This window comes from Lissotriton helveticus, chromosome 6, assembly GCF_964261635.1.
Source record: "Lissotriton helveticus chromosome 6, aLisHel1.1, whole genome shotgun sequence".
Classification (NCBI taxonomy): domain Eukaryota; kingdom Metazoa; phylum Chordata; class Amphibia; order Caudata; family Salamandridae; genus Lissotriton; species Lissotriton helveticus.
In genome coordinates, this window is record NC_136067.1 from 1,806,470,231 (window position 1) to 1,806,494,643 (window position 24,413).

Consider the following 24,413-nt stretch of genomic DNA (forward strand, 5'->3'; position numbering starts at 1 on the left):
TCAAATGCATGTTATGGGAGGGCAAAAACAAAAGAATCTACCATAATAGATGTCAAAGAACATAATCACTGCCGTAACATAGCTGAGCTAGAAGTAAGGGATGTTTTAGAAACTTTTTTTTGTTCTCATTTAGCAATATTGTGGAGTTGGAAGTGTCCATTCCGTTACGACTTTAGGGATTTCTCCTGGGTAAACGCATCATATGCGTGCAGAATTTCCCTGTCCCCTTTTTCTTCAGGCCCCTTTTTCTCTGCTTCCAGCGCAAATCGGATCTGGGTGCAGCTAGACACTCCGACTAGTCCTTCAAGTTCCCACTTGAAAGCTTTATTGCATTGCCTAATCATTGGACAACACAACATATGCCCCTCTCCTTAGCTTATCTGATTATATTTTTCCCAAATGTTCCAAAATGTGTCTCTTTTACCCGTGTTCCCATTTCTAGCCAGTTTGTTTATTCTTTGTATGGAGGACAGCCATTCTCTGTGTGGGAAGTATATTTTTCACCCATTTAATGCATATTTCCTTCATGCTAGCAGTATCAATATGAAAATAATATTCTCTTGATCTTTACTCTATATGGGAATATTTGGCTTTTGTTGACTTATTACAAAAATAACAAGGTAAATACTCCCCTCCACCTGTTGTCCCACCAGCTTGGATAAGGTCTTACCCGTCTCTCTCCAAAATTCCTCAAGTTGGGGGCACTGGTGAAACATGTGGAGGTCATCTGCACCAGCTTCTCCGCACTTAGGGCAGCTTCTTCCCTTTTGGCTGCTGATCTCAGATATCCTCTTTGGCGTCCAATACGCTCTGTGAGTAGTGAATACATTATTTTTTCTCAGAGGAGCAGATTTCACAATTCTCCAACAAGTAGCCATTGATACTTGCCATTCATGATGGATATCCAGCTCTGGCATTTCTCTCCCCCAGATCTCACTTGAAATGTTGTAGTCTTTTTCCCCTTCTTGGATAAGGGCCCAATACCAGTAAGACATATTTTTCTTGATAGTCTTTTTTCACTGTATCATTTTCTCTGCATTCCTAATTCCAGCTTGACTGTCTTTCTGACTTTTAACTTAGCTGGTAAGTTTGTAATACTTAAACCTTGAAAGTGTGCCCTTAGTCAATTCATTTAGGACTTCCCATTCTACAATAAAGTTTTGTTCAATTAGCTGCCCCCATTTTGTGATTTTATTTTCCCTCAGGGAACTTGCTAGCTTATCTTTAAGACATTCTGGGGACCCAGGGGGGAATCCCAGATTGGTGCAAACCTGCTGTAATACAGGATTTTTAGAGATCTTCTCATTTGGTACAAGAGTTTTGAAGCCGACCTAAGGGTCTTCAGTTTTATCTTCTTAAAATACTTGGGGTGACCAAATTTGTAGAGGTAGTGGCTTCCTTCTTTATTGACGAACGCCTGCAAGTGAACGGGGTATGAGTCGAAGCTATCCAACAGTTTCCTGTTGTTTGTAAACGGGAAAGCCCTAGAGTATTTCAAGATATCCGGGCTTGCAATATCTCCTTGCCCCTTATTCCTTCTTATCTTCTTCCAGGCAATTCTTACCCCATTTAGCAGCCCAGATGAAACTACTTTTCCTGCAGTTTTTTTATCTGATCTATTTTGAACTCTAGCGGAATGGTGCTGAACAAGTGTGTGAATTTTGGGAGTATCACCATTTTGATTATGTTTGAGCTCGCCATAAAGGACAGAGGTAGACCTCCCCATACTTTTAGTAACTTCCTCACTTCTATATGTATCCTATCGAAATTCAAACTCACTATTTCCTCTATATCTGTTGTGAGATCTAACCAGAAGTACTTTATTTTTCCATTCACTACTAGGTTCTGAGAATTGTTGTTCCATTCCAAGCTTTCGGACTTTGATTGATTTACTGAATACCCAGAGACATTTCCATATTGTTCAAAGACCTCTTCGATTTTGGGGAGTGAGACTGTTAGGTTACTGGTGAACGCCATCAGGTCATCTGCAAATAGTGCTACCTTCTTTTCCCAGCCCTGGTAATTAAATGGTATTATATCCTTCTCCTTCCGTAGCAGGCATGCTAAGGGCTTGATATAAAAATTAAAAAGAAGCAGGGATAAAGGGCGTTCCTGTCTTTTGCCCCTCCTTATCGTTATCTTTTCCGTTAGACTGTCATTCGCTAGAATCTTAACTGAGGGCACTTTGTAGATCTGATTTATGGCACTCTGAAAAGTATCCCCAAGATTGAATTTGGCAAGGGTTGCATTTAAAAAAGGCCAGCTAACCCCGTTGAATGCTTTTGCTGCGTCGAGGGTTGTGATTGGTAGGGGGACATAATGGGGAGTTGCTACATCTATTGCGCTTATAAGTTTTTGTATTTGCCTTCCTTTTATAAAACCTTTTGGTTTGGGTGTACTACAGAACATGCTACTTTTGCTAGTCTTTTTGCTAATATTTGTGTATAGAGCTTGTAGTCCGCCTTTAAAAGTGAGATCGGTCTATATGACTCGCATTTAGCAGGCTCCTTCCCTGGTTTTAGTAAGACGGTATTAACTGCATTGTTCCAGGACGGTGGGAGATCTCCTTTCATTATATAAACCTCATTCAGGAGTACTGTCAGGGGAGTAGTCAGTACTTTCCATAGAATTATGTACAGCTTCGTTTGGGAGTGCATCAGGGCCAGCCGCCCTACCTTTTTTTAGTCTTTTCAAGGCTTCCAAAACTTCCACCCTAGTGATTTCTTGGTTGAGCTCTATTCTTTGTTCTTGGGATGCAGAGGGTATTGTCATCTCATTCACTACTGAGTTTATCTGCTCTGTAGTAGCTGCAGTTCCTTCGGTATAGAGGTTGTCAAAGAATTTTTCAAACTCTTTTCTAATCTCTATGTCTTCTGTGCTATATTGTTGATATTCTTTTTGTATTTTAACAACCCTTATCGTGTTAAGTCCGTTTTTAACTTCCATGCTTATAATTTACTGCATCCTTCACCATATTCATGATGCGAGCTTACTAGCCTCCCATCTTTCCCTGAAAATCGTTTTGAGAATATCTGCCAAGTCCTCCTTTTTCAATTTTCTCCTCCCTTCAATATTGGATATCTCCTGTGCGGTTATATTTTTACCTAGCTCCTCTTCCAGAGTGGCTATTTCTTTTTCCAGCTCCCTGATACAATTCCTTTTACTTTTGTTCTTATGCGCCGCTAGACTGATTATTCTTCCCCCTGTTTAAGGCCTTGTATGTTGCCCAAGCAATTTGCTTTGTGGTCCCCTCTTTGTTTAACTGGAAAAACTCCTCTGTGTCTTTTGTTAGTGATCCTATATGAGTTGTATCTAGAAAGATAACTCTGTCTACTGTCCATCTTGGGCTGGGCGAGCTGGTTTTTAGAGTGAGGTATAAAAAACTGCTGAATATTCCGATAGATGAGCCTGTATATGCTCTACCCTTTGAGTGCAATTAATAGGCTTCTGTCTATAAGAAAATAATCAAACCTGGACGAGTGCCCCAGTCTAGTTTTGTGGTACAAAAGGGGGTGGTGATGGACGGAGAATCTGAACCAATCAAACACTCACACCCAGTCAACAGATCTGGGTTTAATCCATCACCGTTCTTTAGCCCACTCTGCCACCCCAGTTCAGACATGGCCATATGCAAATCAGTCTGACCCTGTGCCTCATGGGAACAGTCCAGCCCGAACTGCCAAGCCATGCTTTCCCTGGACCGGAATCAAGCTTCCTAGGACCGGTTTCTGGCATTACAGCCGTCTTCAGACAGGCTTGCTTGAATCCAGTGGCAAAGTGAGCAAGGGAGTGAGCAGTCTTGTTTTGTAGCATAATTGTATGGGTCTTGTCCCCTTTTTCTCTCCATATTTCCATTATCCCTTGGTCTGTGAGGCACAGACCCACCCACTCCCTCATTTTTGGTAAATTGGGGCCGTTTTTAGCCGGCAATCTATCCTCTTTAGGGTCTATTATTTTTTTTAAGTTGCCCCCCATTATTATAGGTGATTGTGAAGACAGGAGTTGGGCGTATACTTTTTGAAAAGGCTCTGGGTCATCCATACTGGGGCCATAGTACCCCACTATTGTGTAGGAATTGTTGTATTTCTTAACTTTCACTATTGCCCATCTTCCTTTCCTGTCTACATCTGCAGATTCAATCCTTGCTTTCAGTGTTTTTTTTAAACAGAATTGCCACACCTTTTATACAGCCATCCTGGTTTGTGCAGACATATGCTTCCACCCATTTCTGATTTTTGAGGATTCTCGCCCATTCTTTTTTCAATAGATGAGTCTCTTGTAGTATCATTATTTCGCAGTCTACTGTATTCAGATATTCCAGGATTTTTGCCCTTCGTTTTCTTATCCTGAGGCCATTCACTTCCATGACAGGATGTTAACTGCCATTCAGTTGTTTTCTTTGAATCCTTTGGTTGGAGTTTAGTGTATCCTTTATGTCTCTTACAGGACTTCCCTGGGCCCCTTCCTCCCTTATATTACTTGTTCTGGACTTTTTCTTCCCCCCCCCTTATGCTCCCCACCTAGTGCAATTTTTTTGTCTTTTGAACTTTTTCTAAGTGAACTTCTTTCCTTCCCCTCTCTCCCTTGAGAAGCCTCCTCTTTACTTCTTTTGGGCATTTCTCTGCCCTTTTTTAGCTCCTTACCCTCTTGATGTTCTATAATCTTGCAATTAATTTAATTTAAGAGTGTTCCTTTTGTTGTGCTTTGATAACTTCTATGAAGCACTAAACCTCCTTGGGATCCCTTATATTATGCATCCTATTCTCCCACATTATTATTAATGGGGCAGGAAAACGCATCTGTACTGTTGCCCCTAGCGAATTTAGTTGTAGCATGAACTGGCCCAGTTCCCATTGCCTATCTTGCGTTGTTCTGGAAATGTCGGATCTAAATCTGCAAGACCAGCCATTTTTGGAGAATAATCCTGCTTTGAGACCCTCACTTAGAATGCTCTCTTTGAGCGTGTACGTTTTAAAGGTCATGAGGATTTTCCTTGGGTTTTTCCTTGTTCTCTCTTTCCCAAATGGGTCTCGATGAACTCCTTGGAAGTCATCTGAGATATCTACTGTCTTTGTCCAGGGGATTATCTCTTCAAGTAATTTGATCATGAAATGTTTAATATCCTTCCCTTCAAGGCCTTATGGTACTTTAAGAATTCCGAGGTTATTCCTCCTGGCTTGATTTTTCAAAGATTCCATTTTGTCTCTGATCTCGTTCTCTTTAGTCTTCAGTAAATGAATCTCTTTTTTGTTTATCTCTATTATTATTATTGTTATTAAATTAGTTTTGTAACGCGCGCAGCTACCCAAAAAGGGTTTCCCGGCGCCTAGCACACAAATTGCTAGAAAAGGAGCAGTCAAGAACCATTTGCTACTAAAAAAGCCAAGTTTTAAGATTTCCTTGAAAGCTGAAATAGGACAGGTCATTCTTCAAGGACACCGGAAGAGAATTCCAGATTTTGGGGCCAAGACAAGAAAAGGAGCGGCCTCCCATTCTTGCAAGTTTAAATCTGGGATTCACGAAGTCTCCGTGGGCTGTAGAGCGCAGGGGACGAGAAGGAATGCAAGGATGGATGAGCTCTTGCAGGTATGCTGGTGACACACCTTGTTTGATTTTAAAGATGTAACACAGGGTTTTAGATTTAATTCTTTGTTCAATTCGAAGCCAGTGAAGGTCACGTAAATACGGCGAGATGGAAGCCTGTCTAGGAACTTGACAAAGAAGGCGTACTGCAGAGTTCTGAACTACCTGTAGCTTTCTCAGTACCGTTTGGCAGCTACCGAGATAGAGAACATTGCCGTAATCGAGGCGAGACGTGAGGAGTGCCTGGACTACCGTGCGTTGAGTTGAGGCAGGAAGCATCCAAATAATCTTAGAAGCCACCTCAAGATCGTGAAACAGATGGCAGCAACACTCGTCACCTGTTGTCTCAGAGAGACTATCATCAATAATGATGCCCAGATTACGGACGTGGGTGACAGGTAGGGGAAAGGAAGCCATTTCCTGAGGCCAATGGTGAGAGCCCCATAGGTCCTTGTGCTTGCCCAGGATAAGGACCTCAGTCTTATCCCCATTTAACTTCAAAAAGTTAAGGCGCATCCACTCTGTCACTTGCCGTAGGCCGCACTGAAGGGCAGATGCTGTAGAGTCTTTAGTGGTGGAAAGCGAAAAGACAATCTGCGTATCATCCGCATACGAATATAGGGAAAGACCCGCCTCTTCCACAATCTCTGCCAGAGGTCTGACATAGATGTTGAAAGCAGGGGGCTTAAAATGGATCCCTGTGGGACTCCGTATGCTGATACGCAGATCTTGGATGATGCCTTAGCAGAAAAGACTTGAAACGTGCGACCAGCAAGGAATGAAGCAAACCAGGATAGGGCAGTGCCGTCCAGCCCAGGAGACCTAAGGGCGTTAAGCAAGATGTTATGCGAAACAGTGTCAAATGCGGCACTCAAATCTAATAGAATGAGTGCCGCAGTTTCCGCTTGATCTAAATGCTGGCGCAGTTTCTCAGTAACCCCAAGCAGAGCGGTTTCAGTTGAGAAGTTGGCTCTGAACCCGGATTGCGGATAATGAAGAAAGCCAACTTTGTCTATGTGTTTTGTCAGTTGAGTATTGATGTTTCTCCAAAATTTTGGAGAAAGCCGGAAGCAGAGATATGGGTCTAAAGTTAGATAGTACAGAAGGATCGGCTCCGGCCTTTTTTAACAAAGGGATGACCATGGCTCGCTTCCACTCGGGGGGTACCAAGGCCTCCCACAGAGGCGTTAAAAAGATCGATAAGGACGCCTTTAGATGTGGCAGAGAGCTGACAAAGGATGTTAATTGGCAAAGGATTAAGAGGAGACCCAGATTGAATACTGTTTAAACAATTTTGGTAGACGCCTCTTCAAATGGGTGCCAAAAAGAAATCTTGGCTATCTGGTCACAATTACTGTGATATGTATGGTCAATTGCAGAAGCCATACTACACAAGGAAGGGGAAAGAGCAGAGAGTGACTTGTAAATAAGTTCAACCTTCTGAATAAAGAAGTCAGCAATGTTTTACATTGATTTTCATCAAGGACAGGAGGAGGAGGGATGGTATCAGAGCCAGCTAACTTCTTCACTACCGAAAATAGAGCCTGAGGACGATTAGATGCCTTAGTTATTGTGTTAGCAACCTAAAAAATGCGTGCCTCTTTACACGCTGAATGATAACTTTTAAGAGCAGCTTTGTAAGCATCTTTACAAGTTAAAGAGTACGATCTCCTCCATCTTCTTTCTAGTGATTTACATTTAGACTTAATAACTTTAAGATTGTTTGTAAACCATGGGGCAGGGGGGTGATGAGTAAAGCTGCGTTTGGGTACAGGGGGCAGACAGATGTCAATGGCATTAGTTAGCCAGTCCGAGACAGCAGTATTTAATGAAAGCAAAGGTAAAGTGACATCAGGTATGCTAGTAGACAGAATAGTATTAAAAGACTCCATATTCAACTTGCCCCAAGATCTGAGACTACCTGAGCTAGTAGGAGGGGCCACTACCCTAGATGTGGAAGGCTGCAGGTTGAATGGAATTATAAAATGGTCGGACCAGTCTAACTGAAGCGCAGGAGTACTACAGTCATAGCAAAGATTGGACAAAATTGGATCCAGAAGGTGTCCTGCCTTATGAGTAGGGCCCGGATTGCATAACCGTAAGCTTAGAGCCTCCAAATCAGATAAAAAAGTACTTTCATTTCTACCGATGCAACTCGGTCTATGAGCATGTTTATCTTTTGATCCAGTGCCTCACATGCTTCCTGTATTTTTGCCTGTTTTTTCTAAGAGATTGCGAAGTTCGACCTCATCTCCATCATTGTTTCCAGGATGTATGACGTTACAACGCATACCTTTTACAATGCATACCTTTACAACGCATTTTTTACAACGCAACATCCATTACAACGCATTCCATTACAACTCATGCTATTACAACACATTTTTAAAAACTACCTTTACAACGCATTCCATTACAACGCATACTACCTTTACAACGCACACCATTAAAACGCATAACATTACATTTCATGTATGGTAAGTATTGGATAGTGTAGGGGTGAAAATTACTATTCTAACTCCAGGGGGGTGCAACAGTAGGGTAAGTGTTGGATAGTGTAGGGGTAAAAATTACTATGCTAACTCCAGGAGGTTCAACAGTAGGGTAAGTGTTGGATAGTGTAAGGGTACCTTGCCTTGTAATGTTATGCGTTGTAATGGTATGCGTTGTAATGACATGCGTTGTAGTGGTATGCGTTGTAGTGGTATGCGTTGTAGTGTCATGCGTTGTAATGGTTGCGTTGTAATGGCATTGATGTAATGGATGTTGCGTTGTAAAAGTTGCGTTGTAAAGGTTGTTTCCCTTGTTTCCATCTTTAGCTCCGTACTGGTTGGGTGTACATGACTGCTTATTATCGGATTGATCTTGGGGCTGCGCTCTGGCCTCAGTATCTACCAGCTTTTCGTTGGCCAATTCCGTGGCTGGTTCTAGATGGTCCACCATCATCATTAGTCACCTATACCTGCTGCCTTCCATTGTCATTATATTAGCTTCCTCTTCTCCAATATTCTCTGCCTGGCCATTTCTCTGATCTGCGCGGTCAATCTTTTGTTTTTCTTGAACTTTAAAAAAGGACCTAAGTGAAGGTGTTATCTTTTGTTTGTTGCTGAAGCCAGGTGTTTTTAATTTGGCTTGACTTGCTCCGGACAGTGGGGGTTGTAATTTCCCTGCTGCAGTAGGCTTCTTTTTCCTTGTACTTTTAGAGTTTATGCTTGGTCTCTCCTTAGGAGGAGCTTGTGCCTCCTTGACCAGCAGATGTTTACTCCTTAGACAATAGCCTCCTTCCCCCTAACTTATCTGGCCTACACCTAATGTTGTTGGTGGTATGGAGAGGAGGTGACCAGCTGTGGTTTTAGGGCTCCCGCCCTCTACAACACTTGTTGCCTCAGTCAGTACTCTAGCATGTACTGGGAGTTTTGGACTCTCACAATCCTTACCGTCTTTAACACCCCGGCCTCACCTCACCGTATTACAGGACCCCTCTATCCCTCTCACTTACCCGATCGTGCGGATTTCGGGGCTCTCGTTTTCTTCCGCTTGCTTCAGCCGCACCCACCACAGGCACACCTTCTTCGATGTCGGGATGGCAACAGGGATCCTTTCTTCCTCCTGGCAAGACCATTGTTTTCCCCCTGTACGGCACCGTCGCGGCGGCCCTCCTGTTGTTGTGACATGCCATGACTGCTTCCCCCCAAACTCCAAAAGACGAGATCACGCTGCAGCGAGTCACCTCCTCAGGCACCACTTTCACCCTTTCGCGTCTCCCGCATTGCTGCGGCCTTTGCCCCCAAGCCTCCGTTCACGGACGCAAATGTGCTTCGCAACGGGATTCCACATCTTTACGCTCGGCAAAGAGATAGGGTCTTACTTTTTTCCCCCATCCATGTTCTACCTCAGCATCTCCTTTGCCAAAGTGATCCATACAGTTTGACACTTGTAATCCTCCATTTTTACTTATCTATGCATTTTCCTGTTTTTTTCCCCTAAGGCCACGAGCTCGCGACCGGCCTCTTTAGCCGGCCGCCATCTTCTCCCTGCTCTCACCTTTAGAAACTCCTAAAGAAACTAGCACTAGCTCTCAGAAACCCACAAAAAAATACTAAAGGACATCCTACCCAGAGTTCCTGAACATGTAACTGGACAGTTACCCTCCAACCCAACTTTATAAAGATTAATTTCTAGCACTAAAAAATCTACTACATACACCCCACCTGCCCCCAAAACATTCAGTGAAGTTCAAATACCACCTGAACTTACTGTAACTCATAACGAAGAACAGTTCCTTCTTTATGATAACAAATCAAATGAGAAAATAATTCTAAAATTTGCAACTCCACACAACCTACAAAAACCTTAAATGATGGATTTTACATTTAAAAATATGTCCCAAACCAATTTACCAAATATACACAATCCATGGACAGTACCACAAAAGCAACATCCCCTTCATTTATGCACTATTACCTAACAAACAAACAACTACCTATGTATAACTGCTAACACAAATGAAGAAGAATACTAATAACTACTACTCACAAACAATTATCATAGACTTCTAATGGTAATAAGCCATCCTGAGAAATTACTCTAACAAAGCAATAAAAAGTTGCTATTACCATTTTATCCTATTTTTCAGGGGAGTAAATAAAGGAACGGAGAGGAAGTGAGGGTAAGATCGGTTTCCTAAAGTCATGGTTTTCAGCAAGTGAGGAGGAGCGAGACAGAGACAGAAAGAGACGGGCTAAGAGAAAGAACGAGAGACAGGGGCAGCGGCAGAGCAGGAGAAGTGAACACTGACTATCCTGGTCTTATCTGGGCAAGAAGGGAAAGACAGTCCTTTTCCTTATCTGCCCTCCCCGCCCGACCCTGAACGGCCAACCCTTATCTCTAGGACTTGGCTTTTTCTGCCTTCCTGGGACACATTTCTAAAATTAAAAAGTAGGGGAGCGGACTGCATTAAATTAAAGCAGTAGGGGCATGCTGAGGGGGGTGGAGATTTGCAGTGGGAGGCCTCTCTGCCATGAGAAATCTGCAGCTGTGTGTGTGCGCTTGGAGGGTGGGGGGAGGGCTCCAAGTGTGAGTAGGGAGGGGGGAGCCACAAACAAACAGGCAGCGACAGAAGTGAAAGTGAAGGCTACCCTAATATCAATATAGCCAAAACATGTGTAGCCATGCTGATAGAATAATGCCACAGTAACAGGGGCAGTCGCCTGGGAGGGTTCAAAATGCCAAAAGGCATGACTCCTTTACCCTGTTCTATCCATCAAACAAAAGCAGGCATTTAATAAGTGCTCCAACATAATTCAATAGAAAAGAGGGGTAGTTTCTTCCAACACACATACCAGGTACATCATGCCTAGCAGAGCAGTGCATGCTTGCTGCTCTAGGCTCTACCTAAAAAGGAAGGGTTAGGCCTGGTAAAAGTGTTATTTAACCAGGCTGAAAATGCGGATTAAACTGCACACACAGGCTGCAATGGCAGGCCTGGGACATGTTTTGAAGGGCTACTTAAGTGGGCAGTGCAATCAATGATGCAGGCCAACTAGAAGCATTTATTTACAGGCCCTGGGTACCTGTAGTACCACTTTATTGGGGACTTACAAATAAATTAAGGTGCCAATTGGGTGTAAACCAATTTCACCATGTTTGGACGAGAGAGCACAAGCACTTTACCACTGCTAAACAGTGCAATTCACCATTCAAATGATTCACCTTTAAGTAATAGTTTCCTGAGAGGTTCTGTTTGAAAAGCAAAGTTTTAATTGGGCAATTGTGTCAGTTCTTAGTGACGCCTTATGTCCAACCTTACGTCAAACTCGGCACCTTTCAGGTATAAATATACCAGCATTTGCCTTAAGCAAACACACGGTGGATTGGAGCAGAGCGGCTATCTACTTGCCCGACGCCCAGCTGATGAGTGCTGAAGGAAGCCGACCCTCCCATTTGACGCACTGAGAGAGATGCTGTCTTTTCTCCTGCCGAGAAATCCAGCTCCAGTGTTTCCAGTCACCCTTGCGGGTTTCAGGGAGACCGAGTCCTGAGAACGAGATGCAAGTCCTCCTTCATTCTATAACCAAGGTACGGAGCTGATTAAATGTAAATGTAAATGTAGTATACTTGTAAAGCGCACAGCTGCCCCAGCAACGGGGTGTCCCGGCGCTGTATAACTCTGGGGAACCCATCCTGGCTTTCCCTGTGGGATGGTCCCTTGCTGGGAGTCCCCAAGGTGGAGCCAGGCATCCCCGGAATTGGTGGGGCCGTTGTGGAGATTAGGCAAGCTAGGATTAGATCCTCAGAGAATTCTTGATTCAGATTCTTGGCAAAACTATCTTAACTTACTACTCCTTCCCACGTATTAGGCTTAGGTCAGGTACACCGGGGTAGGCGTATTTTAGAAACACCAGTTGAGCACGTTTAGTCAACTTTTATCATTGTATGTATTTTATCCGTTTTAAGTATCATATGGCTCAGAAACCATATAAATGCTTTTACATTATTATTTCATAATACTCCTTTTACCGTACGCACTTTACTTTATGACAAGTATTGCAATTGTGGCAATTCACTTCTCTTGCACGAGAAAGAGGACTGCTCAATAAATAGCGACCTCTGACCCTGTCATCAGGCAGGTCGCTCCCCCCTACGGCCACGCAGCCCCCTGTGTGACCCTTTCTGCCGCCTGCCTCCTGGCTCGTGCAGTGTTGCCTGTCTCCTCCGTTTTGCCGCTTGCCGCTCTGCCTCCTTGACTGCCTGCTGCTTGCCTACTTGACTTTTGCTGTCCCTTCTTGCTGCACCCCTGTGCTCTCACCCTTCTTGCGCCCCTTCTTGTCATTCCCCCTCCCTCCGTGACCCTCGCCGCTTCTCCCGCCGTCTTTTTCCCGCCGTTTTCTTTCCCTCCCGCCGCTGACCCCCAGCGGCCCCGCCCCCCTTCTCTCCCATTGCCCACCCCGCTCCCACCTCCCAGCTGCTCCTCCCTCCGCCCCTCATATGGAGGCCGCGAAGCGGGCGCGCAGCGGTCGCGTCGCTGGCGTGCCGAAGGCGCCCCTAAGGAAAGCCCGTCTGCGCCTGGACCACGCCCAGCACCAGAACCCCTGGCCCCCGACGTAGCCAGGCGACCCACTTCAGATAAGACGACGTCGCCCTCCACGCACTCAACACCGGCCGATCACCTGCCTACCGTGCCACCCCGAAACACTCCCACGGACCCTTCACCTGCCAAGCCTGCAAATTCACTTGCCTCCGGACCTGCACCGCACCCGCCAGACCAAGCGCCAACAACAACCACCTCAAGTGCATCCTGCTTAACACCCGTTCCGTCCACAAACACGCCGTCGAACTTTCGGACCTCATCGACACAACATCGCCGGATGTCTCCTTCTTCACGGAAACCTGGATGAACGCCTCCTCAGCCCCCGACATCGCCATAGCCATCCCGGACGGCTACAAGATCACCCGGAGGGACCGCAACAACCAAACCGGAGGAGGCATCGCCATCGTCTACAGGAACACCATCCGCATCACGACCAACTCTGACGACGCCCTCACCGCCGCCGAACACCTTCATTCCAGATACACACCGACCCCAAGACCACCCTCAGAGGGACTCTCATCTACAGACCACCTGGACCACGCACCCAATTCAGCGAAGCCATCGCAGACTTCATCAGCCAACACGCCCTCGCGGACTACATCCTCCTAGGGGACCTGTACTTCCACCTGGAAAACAACAATGACAACAACACCACCACCACCCTGCTGGACAACCTAGCCAACCTCGGACTCAAGCAACTGGTGAACACCCCCACCCACTATGCCGTCCACACGCTTGACCCAGTCTTCTCCTCCAGCAACCACATCTCCTTCAGCTACTCCACCGGACTTCACTGGACCGATCACAGCTGCGTTCACTTCAACTTCAGTAAAACCAGGACTCACCACCACCCGAAACAGGTTCCCTGAAGACGCTGGAGCAAGATCACCACCGACCAGATCACCACGTCCCTGAGCCAAAACCCTCCTACCTACACCACGGACACCAACGACGCAGCCCGCAACCTCACACAGTGGATCACCGACTGCGCCAATGCCCTTGCACCACTGAAGACCCCGCCAAGCAATCCCGGCAGCAAGAAAGCCTCATGGTTCACCGACGACATCAAAGACTCAAAGAAAGCCCGCCGCGCCCTCGAGAAAGCCTGGCGCCACGAACAGTGGACAGGAAACAGGACAGCCCTCAAGAACGCCACCCGCAAACATCACCAGCTGATCCGCACCACCAAAAGAACATCATTCAGAGAACGACTGGACAACAACAGCACCCACAACAGCAAGGAACTCTTCAGCATAGTCAAAGAGCTCTACAACCCCAGCGCCAGCAACAACATCACGCCATCGCAAGACCTCTGCGACTCACTCGCCACGTTCTTCCACCGCAAGATCGCCGATATACACGACAGCTTCGGCGCCCAGACCACGCACCCAACCACCCAACCAACGCTCCCTTCTACCATTCTCCGCGTCTGGACCCCCGTCAACACCGAAGACACCACCCACGTGATGAACACCATCCACTCCGGCTCCCCAGCCGACCCCTGCCCACACCACATCTTCAACAAGGCCGACTCCATCATCGCACCCCATCTCCGGAACATCATTAACAACTCCTTCGCGTCCGCCACCTTTCCAGAGAGCTGGAAACACACAGAGATCAGCGCCCTCCAGAAGAAACCCACCGCTGATCCCACGGACCTCAAGAACTTCCACCCCATCTCGCTCCTCCCCTTCCCCGCAAAAGTCATCGAGAAGACCGTCAACATACAGCTGACCACTTTCCTCGAAACGAACGGCTCCCTCGACTCGTCGCAGTCCGGTTTCCGAGCGAACCACAGCACCGAAACCGCCCTCATCGCAGCAATCGATGACATCGGGGAAACTGCCGCCGTCATCCTCCTCGACCTATCGGCCGCATTCGATACAGTCTGCCACCGCACCCTAACGACCCGTCTCCACCACGCCGGGATCCAAGAAAAGGCCCAGGACTGGATCACCTCCTTCCTCTCTGACAGAACTCAAAGAGTCCGTCTCCCGCCCTTCCGCGCCGCGGCCACCAAGATCATCTGCGGCGTACCCCAAGGCTCCTCGCTCAGCCCTACCCGCTTCAATATCTACATGAGCCCCTTCGCGGCCATCGCATGCAAACACGGCCTCAACATCATCTCCTACGCAGACGACACCCAGCTGATCCTCTCCCTCACCAACGACCCCGCCACCGCCAAAGCAAGCCTCCAGGAAGGAATGAAGGACGTCGCGGAATGGATGAAGCTCAGCCGTCTGAAACTGAACTCAGAGAAGATGGAGGTCCTCATCCTCGGACCATCCCCCTCCGCCTGGGACGACTCCTGGTGACCCCCGGCTCTGGGCACCACCCCCAAGCCCACAGACCACGCACGTAACCTGGGAGTCATCCTTGACTCCTTCCTCACGATGACCAAGCAAGTCAACGCCGTTACTTCTTCCTGCTTCAACGCCCTTCGAATGCTCTGTAAGATCTTCCACTGGATCCCCACCAGAACCAGGAAGGCTGTCACCCAGGCCCTGGTTACCAGCCGACTGGACTACGGGACGCCCTCTACGTTCGAACCAAGGTCAAACTACAAAACAGACTTCAGCACATACAGAACGCATCCTGGACATGCCCCGACACAGCCACATCTCCTCCCACCTGAGAGACCTGCACTGGCTCCCCGTAAACAAGAGGATCACATTCAGGCTCCTTACCCACGCACACAAAGCTCTCCACGACATGGGCCCCGAATACCTCAACAACTGCCTCAAGTTCTACACACCTACCCGCCAGCTCCGCTCCGCTCCGCCAGCCTCGCCCTACGGATCCACAGAACCACAACCGGAGGAAGATCCTTCTCCTACCTGGCTGCCAAGATGTGGAACTCCCTCCCCACCCACCTACGTCTGACCCAGGACCATCTCTCCTTCAGGAAGCAACTCAAGACCTGGCTATTCGAGCAATAGGAGCACCTGCACCCCCCCCCCCCCCCCCCAGCGCCTTGAGACGCTCACAGGTTTGATTGATTGAAAACACCCGTCTCTCTATTTCACTGCACTCTGGTGAAACTAAGCATGCACGATTGACTGAGTGAAATAGCTGTCTATTGTTTTCACACGTCTCTGGAGATATACCCCTTATTCTGGAGGGAGCAAAGTTTGTCATGTTAATGTGGTTGTCAGAAGCTAATCCCTTCTTTTCTATTCAGGAAAGTTAACTCCTTCCTGTTTACTCGAGAAAGTTTCTAGTGACCACTGAGCTAGCTGGCATTCATAATTAAGTCTAACATATTCAATAGAGACCTAGTCGACCTCAGTCCTACGTCTAAACTATCGTTAATGTTATTCCAATGCGCAGAAACTATTGGGAATATAGGAACTACACTACACGACTAGTCATGGCACATTTTTATGTGCGGCAGATAAAACCTACCTATATGAAACCGTAGGATCATAAATATAACGAGAAAACTGGGGTAGGAGAACAAACCACATCCTCACATTAGTTTAGTTTTTGCATTTCTAGCGCGCAACAGCTACCCACAAAGGGTTTCCCGGCGCAAATTTTGTGAAGATATTAACGTAAGTCTAAGGTCAGGGGGAGTGTCTAGATGTTAAATAACCAGGTTTTTAAAGCTTTACTGAAATTCATGTGATTTATCTCGTTGCGAACCGGGAAAGGCAGGGAATTCCATAGCAAAGGCCCTAGTTAGGAAAAAGATTTGCCGCCCATACGCGAGAGCTTGAATTTGGGGATGGCAAACTTTTTTAATGTGGAAGAACGAAGAGTGCGGGATGGACAATATGGATGAACAAGTGAGTGGAGATATTTTGGGGCCGTGCCAGTATTGTTTTTGTGCATAAGACAGAGTGTTTTAAATTTAATTCGATTTTCGACCTTAAGCCAGTGAAGGTCACGAAGGTACCGGGTAGTGGGAGTGGTTCTAGGAATTTTACATAGCAGTCGAGCTGCTGAATTCTGGATGACCTGCAATCTGCGGATAGTTGTTTTATGAGCCCAAATAGAGCACATTACCATAGTCAACCCTGGAAGTAATCAAGGCATTGACTACAGTTTTCTGAGTGGACTCAGGCAGCATCCAGCAGATCTTCTTTAGCCATTTTAAAATGGCAAATCATGTGGCCGAAGTTTTTACAACTTGCTGGTGCATATTGAGGGAGTCATCAATGATGATGCCTAGATTACGCGCCTGTGGGACTGGGACGGGAAGCGTGCCCATTTCCTGAGGCCAATGATGGGGGCCCCACAGGTTTTTATTTTTGCCGAGAAGAATAACTTCGGTTTTTTTCCCCATTTAATTTGAGGAAATTATCCTGCATCCATCCTGCTATTTTAGTGAGACCTATTTTGAGTGAGGAGGATGTTTCAGCGATCTCAGAGGAGAGAGAAAAGATCAACTGGGAGTCGTCGGCATATGAATACATCAATAGGCCTGAATCCTCCACCACCTTGGCGAAAGGGCTCATATACAGGAACACCATGTTTGAAGACATGTGTGTCCGAGCAGGCGGATTGAGAAAAAACTTGAAAAGTACGATCCGTCAGAAAGGAGATGAGCCAGTTAAGTACCGAATCGCGAATACCTAATAGACGAAGTGTGTTAATTAATACTGTGCGTGATACCGTATGAAATGCGGCACTTAAGTCCAGGAGTATAAGGGCCACAGTCTCTCCTTTATCTAGCTGGCAGCAAATATTTTCTGTGACTCCTAATAGAGTGGTTTCTGTTGAGATTCCAACTCTAAAACAGGATTGAAATGGGGGTAGAAAGTCATGGGCCGTAACAAATTCAGTGAGAGTTTGATGTACAAGTTTTTCCAGATTCTTGGAAAATACAGATATCAGAAAGATGGGCCTAAAATTGGAAGGTTGATTAGGGTCAGTTGCTGCTCCCCTGAGCAGGGGATGGATCATTGCATGTTTCCAGTCAGCTGGTACAGTATCTTCCTGTAAGGAGGTGTTAAGGAGATCCGTAAAGAGGTGCAGTGACCAAGGGCAAAGCTTTTTGAGTATGGGGCAGGGTAAGGGGTCGTTTGGAGATCCAGACTTAATAGTATTAAGTAGTTTGTTTAAAGTCGTGGTATTTAGCCTGGGCCAACTATTCAATGTACTTCTGGGGTTCTGGGGTGCATGTAAATTAGAATTGCTAATGTAGTTGTGAGTAGATGGGGCAATAAGGAAGTTACCAACAGAGGGCAGCTACTCTGTGCTACTGCAATTCCTTGGTAGATTTTGTCCACTTTTTGTGTAGGTCCGGTGGTATGGCTAATGTTTTAGATCCCGCAAGTTCTTTCACCATTGTTTTGGAGCAGTTAAGAGCCTCCGAGATGGAGGTGCACACATGGTCGGCTCGTGCCTTATTACAGAGGGTATGATATTTAGCTAGTTTACTTTTGTACATTTGTTTTCCTTCTGTAGGAGTAGGAGGGGGGAAAATGGTGAGGGGGTGAACAAATGACAAATGCTGAGCAAATTCGGGATATCTTATAAACCTCAGACCAAAAGTAGAGTAGAAAACAGTACACATCTACACCTCATAATAAACAGTTTGAGAGAGAACCAAACTTACTAGCATGTTTGTCAGCCAACATAATAAGCGTGTTGGAAATATCCCGTCTTCTGTAGTAACACACAACTTTTGCTTCCACGTTGCCGTTAGCAGTCTAGGAAATGAATAAAAGTCAAACGTCAGAACAGCAGCATTCACTTTGGCAACTCGATATTATACATCAAAATATTAATCAAAGTCTGAATTCAAAACCATGAGATTTCAGAGAAGCTAGATAAACCTACTGTCAAAATTACAACACTTATAGGTGCATCTGATTTTTTTTTTAACTACTTTTCCTATAGCTTTTTCTAACACGTTTCCAATTTCAAATCTGATTAGCAACGTAACATTTGTTCAGTAAAGCATATTCTTCACCACGAGAAAACAACAGCACTTAATAAGGAAGATCCAAAGTCTAACACATATTTCCAGCAAAAACAGGGCAGTCGAACCTTAAAAGAAAATGGCAGGTGGGCACTGTGCTGGCTACAGGCATTGCAGCCACTACAAGCCTCCGGGATAGTATGTTCGAGGAATGTGTTTTGTGATCACTAAACACAGATTATCAATTCATGCACACACACCTCCAACTTATATGAAAAGTGTCTGTTGTAGTGGTCACTTTGGGGACTGGGTCAGTGAAAATCATGCCTACGAATACCATCCTGACACATTCACTAATGTAGGCTGTTTAGTCTGATTGCATTACAACTACATCCTTCCAGTCCCTCAAAATGTGTTGCCACGAACTGCTGAGCCACTCGAGAGGTAGTCAGCATGAGGGCTGCCGTTTCTGTCCAGAGTAATTCGGATGTCCATTGTCTAGGGGGAAGTGGGCAGTTTTCAGGCTCTGGTCGTGTCTGAAACTTGACTATGAGCTGTTGAGGAGTCGGTGGCAGTTTAGGTACTGGGTAAAGCATTTTTTTATTTTTTTTTAAGACCTTGGCCAGAAATGGTAGCAAGTAAATTGATCTATAGTTAACAAGTGTTGAAGGGTCCCCAGACAGTTTCTTCAGCAATGGGAGGACAGATGCATGTTTCCAAGCTTCTGTGAAGGTCACAGAAGATGTGAAGGCATGCAGAATGGCACAAAGCTCGTGCTGATGGGTTGCAGTCCTCTGGAGTAGGCGACTTTATGATGGTGGCGGTTTCTTCGAGGGTGATGGCAGGTCATGTGGTTACCATTTGTTCTCGGGATAAGATTGGGAGGTGTTTAGTGAGGTCTGTTGGGTCCTGTTGCAGGTTGAAGTTTCTCCAAATGGTGAAGATTTGAGATAGATTGTTGAGGTTCTATGAGGGAGTGATTGAGTTGGAGGTGGCTGCTAGTGAACTGAAATCTTTCACAATGGCAAACTTTCTTTGCTTCGGTTGGTGCTGGTATTGATGCAGTCTCCCAACATCTATATTAGTTTTTTTTAAGTTGGGGGCTGCGGCAGTAGCCACAAAACCCGCGATAGGTGGTGGTTGGCTATCCAGCTTTTTTTTGTTTTGTTTTTTAAAGCAGACAGTGCACCGGTGCTCACCTGGGGCACCCACATGTAGGGACATGCTAGGCTTGCCAGGGGAGCCCCAAGGCCCTGGCTGGTTCACAGTAAGAACCTATTGTGGGAGCCAGCACCATTCTCCTTTGCTCCTACACAGGGTTTCTGCCCAGAAGAGTACGGGCAAGGTATCCCTGGCATAAAACAGCAGTGTCCCAGGAATGGGGTTCCTGGGACATTGCTTAGATCTCACCCCGGGGGATGGTGTCCCAGGGTTCAATCTACAGGCAGCATGCCCATCTCCCCATAGTTTCAAATAAGCCCTCAGGGGCCCCAGAACCTCTTGCAGGCTTGGGACAACAAGCCCCTCTTCTTAATTTGAAATACAGCCCAGGTGATGGGGTCCCCGGGGCCTCAAGGAGGTTCAGGGGAGGGCAGAGGAGTACAGCCACTACCCTGTGACATAAAAGTTGACCGCCCCAGACCCTGTTCAATCCTGGATCCTCGGCTAATTCGCAGCAAAGTTAAAACACAAATATCTGTTTGTGGCTCCATGGGGGCAGGGGGGTTGCACTAGGACCTTCCCACCAGACCTAGGGGCTGCTATCCTTAAGTAGCTGTAACTCGTGCCCTCGCCATGTTAAATACTACATCACTCATGACATCTTTTAAGACATCATTGAAAATATGACAATATCACTGCAATACCCGGAATGAAATTATGGATTACAAAACTGTGCATGACAAGGGTGCATGCTTTAGTTACCTTAGGGCACGAGTTGCAGTTACTGGAGTTCACTACAACTAGTGGATTTCTGTGGTTTGTACATTTCAACTCCATATTAACTGAAGTTTTCACTGAACTATAACTTCACTTTAACCTTTGTTTTTTTCAGTGAAATATATATAGTTCCATAGGAAAAGTGTCTCTTGTTTTGCCTAAGAAAGTTTAACATAACGCCCCCTTTTTGGTTCAGCTCCTGTGTTGATAGTTTCATTCTGAACCATCAAGTGGGAGCCGAGAAAAAGGGGGGTCCCAAACACGTTTTCCCACTGTTAAGTCTATGGGGACTTTTCATTTTGTGAACACGACTACAGCCCGAACTGCTTAACAGAATTTCACCAAATTTGGCACAAAGCTAGATGTTGGTCCAGAATGTGTGCTTTTTGTGACATTGTGTAAATCCGTTGGGTAGTTTTTGAGATATCTATCTTTAAAAAATATATATAGATATTTGGGGACGCAAGTCCTTGTTGTGGGCTCGCGAGTCCTACAAAAATTTGATTGGCTGTCAACACTCCAACCAGGAAGTGCTGGCAGTCATCTTGGGACCCGGCTTGAAGTAGAGTTGCAGGAAATAAGTTAAAAAGAAAGAAAAGGCAGCAGGGTAGAAGGAAGGAACTTGAAGTATTAAATGCAGCGGGTGCATGAAGTCAGTGCACGTGTAATGTGCTGAACCAATCACGCACCTAGTTTAAATATACACAGCCAGCCCGCGGACTCAACTCTGCACATCATTAGGACTATAAATTCCAACTTGTTAAAAATCTGTCTGTAGCCTATAAACACTGTCAAATGCACTGAAACGTGTTTGTTGTCATCACATAGGGTTTGACTAATGTTTAAAATGCACAATGTATCGCTCTGTCTTGTATTGGCTCCAAGGATAGGTCTGCCCCATTCCTTGAAGTGTTAGCCTGCCTCCATTGGCTGGCCTGTGAACCCCCCCCCCACCCCCCACCCCTGAAGTTTGGATCTAATTGCACCCTGAATCCAGGTGCAATGTTTGTGAGCCTGCCCTTGTCATACAAAAGTGATGCCTTAAAATGCCCCGCCCTCGTCCTACCCCACTGCCTGGTGGCAAATTCTTTATATAGAGCTGTACCTCAAGGGTGACATATGGATATCCTTACTCAATCGTATGGGCGTTCTGCTGCATATTCATGTAAACACTCAGAGCTGGCAGGTAAATTACCTGCTTATGAAAATTATATTGTTTCGCGAGCAACAGGCATGAAATCTGAGCGTAAATCCCGGTGGCTCTTTTGATATCTTGCTCTGAATTAATAGGCCTTTGCAGAAGGAATTTGCTCATTTGTTAAACCTATTTATGTGCCATATTGAAAGGCACATTCAAAAACAAAGCAATGGATAGTGACTGATAGGACGAAAGCCCAAACCGGCTTTTTTATTCCCCAAACAAGACCCCCATAGAGACTCCCAAATCGCCAGGAATGGGCACAAAATTCACTTTTCTTGTTGCACGTCATTTAGAGGGAAATTGAGAATATTTCTCCTTTTCGCTTGGGGAACTTCCCTATGAAAACATGTGTTCGGATGTGGATTATAGCTGCAGGTAACCTACGCACACTTACCTTGTGTCTCCGGCGAAGGGCGGTGACCATTAAGCTCCGAATCAAAGTAAATGAGCAGGAAACGGAGCATGCTGGCAGGGGCAATGCCTGTAGACTCTGAGGGAATGTACAGCATTTACCTTGCGGGTGCGAGCGCGATGATTGCAAACAGATGGTGCAGCTGCTTGCTCCCGCAAGGTAAACGCCATATATGCACGAGCACTAATAGGAAACAGTGCAAAACATGCACGAGTTTCAACAGAAGCCCGGAGTGATTCCAAGAGGTCACTCCAACACAGCACTTGCGCGCTGTGTAGGCGAGACCTAAAAAGGAAGATTTGGGCCTGGCATGTATGTTAACTTGCCAGGTTGAAACAGCAGTTTAAAACTGTGCGCACAGACCTGAGCCATGTTTAAAGGGCTACTGAGTGGATGGCACAATAACTGCTGCAGGCCCATTAGTAGCATTTACTTTACAGGCCCTGGGCACATATAGTGCACTTTACTAGGGACTTAAAAGTAAATTAAAAATGCCACTTGTGGATAAGACAATGTTACCATGTTTACAGAGCGTATGCACTTTAGCACTGTCAGCAGTGGTAAAGTAATCAGAATCCTAAAGCCAGTAATAATGTAGTCAACAAAACAGGAGGTAAGAAGGCAACATTTCAGGGGAACCACACCAAGGTTCCTAGGTCTAACAATATATATTAGTTATAGTTAGGACCAACTTTTCACATTGACAAAGTTGTTTTTTGGCTTGCTAATATCTTTGGCACACTTTGATGAATTTTCTTGAAATTTGCCAAAAAAGTGTCCCCTTTGCCCAGTTCTGCATAAAAAGTTTCAGGGTGATTTGTCAAGCAGGGGCCAAGAAAAAGGTGGGGTCCGAAAACTATTTTTCCACATGCAAGGTCTACGGGGATTTTGCAATGTTTAGATTAGGCTACAGGCCGAACCGCTGAATGAATTTACACCAAATTTGCGAAAAGCTATCACTTTGTCAAGAAAGAGCCCTTTTTGTAATTTGGTGTAAATTGGTTTAGTAGTTTTGGAGGTATTAAAGAAATAAAACTTAGTATATCTAGGGACTTGGATCCTCCGCAGATCCACGGGTATCCACAGATGCAATTCTATATTACTTTAGGTTTAAAAAAAAACAACATACACATTCAATGAAAAAGGTTACAGGGACAGTAAAGTTAGGTTCACGTTTTATCAACACAAAACCATAGAAATTCAGCAGTTATACAATTATAGTTATACTTATCTGAAGAAACTATACATAGTGCCATTAAGTAACTTTAAGCCTCAAGTTTTCGTTTCTTAATATAAGTATAACTAGATCTGCTGAATTTCTATTGTTTTGTGTGGGTAAAAAGTGAACTCAACTATAATGTCCCTGCAACCTTTTTTTGTCAGTGAATACATATATCATGGCAGAAGGCTAACAAAATTTAGGAAAAAGAAAGCTGCATTGGAGTCTGCTCCATTGTGGCGTGAGAAATCAGCGAAGCAAACGTAGGAGCAATAGATAGATAGAAAGATAGATCGATAGATAGATACACACACAGATATATATAACCTACTGGCAGATGCCAGTGGGTTATTATTGTTAGAACCATGTTTCCCTAGAAAAAGCCTATATCTTAGGCAATTTTCCAAAAAGAGTGTCATAGTAAGTCTTGCTGTGCATGGAAAGTTTCAGTGTCATCCATCAAGCAGGTGCCGAGAAAAAAGGGGGGTGGTCCAAAAAAAAAAAAGTGTTTTTCCAATGTCAGTCAAAGCTTTATTTCGATATAAATATATCATAAAAGCATTTTACAAATCAAGTAATAAAAATACAGATTAATATTATTTTCAAACACAGAATGTAAAAATCACCTTCACTAAAAGATGAATCTTTAGATTCAGGCATACTAAACTTTATTTTTCTACCTAGTTCCTAGGGCCTGTTTTGTTTATAAGATGTTATAAACAAACTCCCCATTCTGCCCTAAGGAACAGATAGCCTTGCAATAGTGAAAAACGAAATTGGCAGTAATTCACTATAAGGACATGCCACACACACAGGGCATGTCCTACCTTTCACATACACTGCACCCTGCCACCAGGGTTATCTTGGGCCTACTTTAGGGGTGACTGACATGTGAGAAAAGGGAAGGTTAGGGCCTGGCAAGAGGGTACACTTGCCAAGTCGACATCGCAGGCCCAGACTGAACACAGGCTCTGCAATGGCAGGCCAGAGTTAAAGTTACAGGCTGCTTGTGTGGGTGGCACAACCCAGTGCTGCAGCCCACTAACAGCATTTGATCCACAGACTCTGGCACACTCACTGCACTTTACTAGGAACTGACAA

At 45.4% G+C, this 24,413-nt stretch overlaps 1 protein-coding gene across 5 annotated transcripts in view; it reads right to left on the reverse strand.

Moving 5' to 3' along the window:
* The window catches only part of MTA3 (metastasis associated 1 family member 3), a 771,323-nt gene that overhangs the window by 610,562 nt on the left and 136,348 nt on the right, over positions 1-24,413 (reverse strand). For all 5 annotated transcript variants that reach the window (XM_078649696.1, XM_078649694.1, XM_078649692.1 and 2 more), the window contains exon 3: positions 18,237-18,330. In XM_078649696.1, the coding sequence (XP_078505822.1) occupies positions 18,237-18,330 (94 nt within the window). The remainder of the gene's footprint in view (positions 1-18,236; positions 18,331-24,413) is intronic.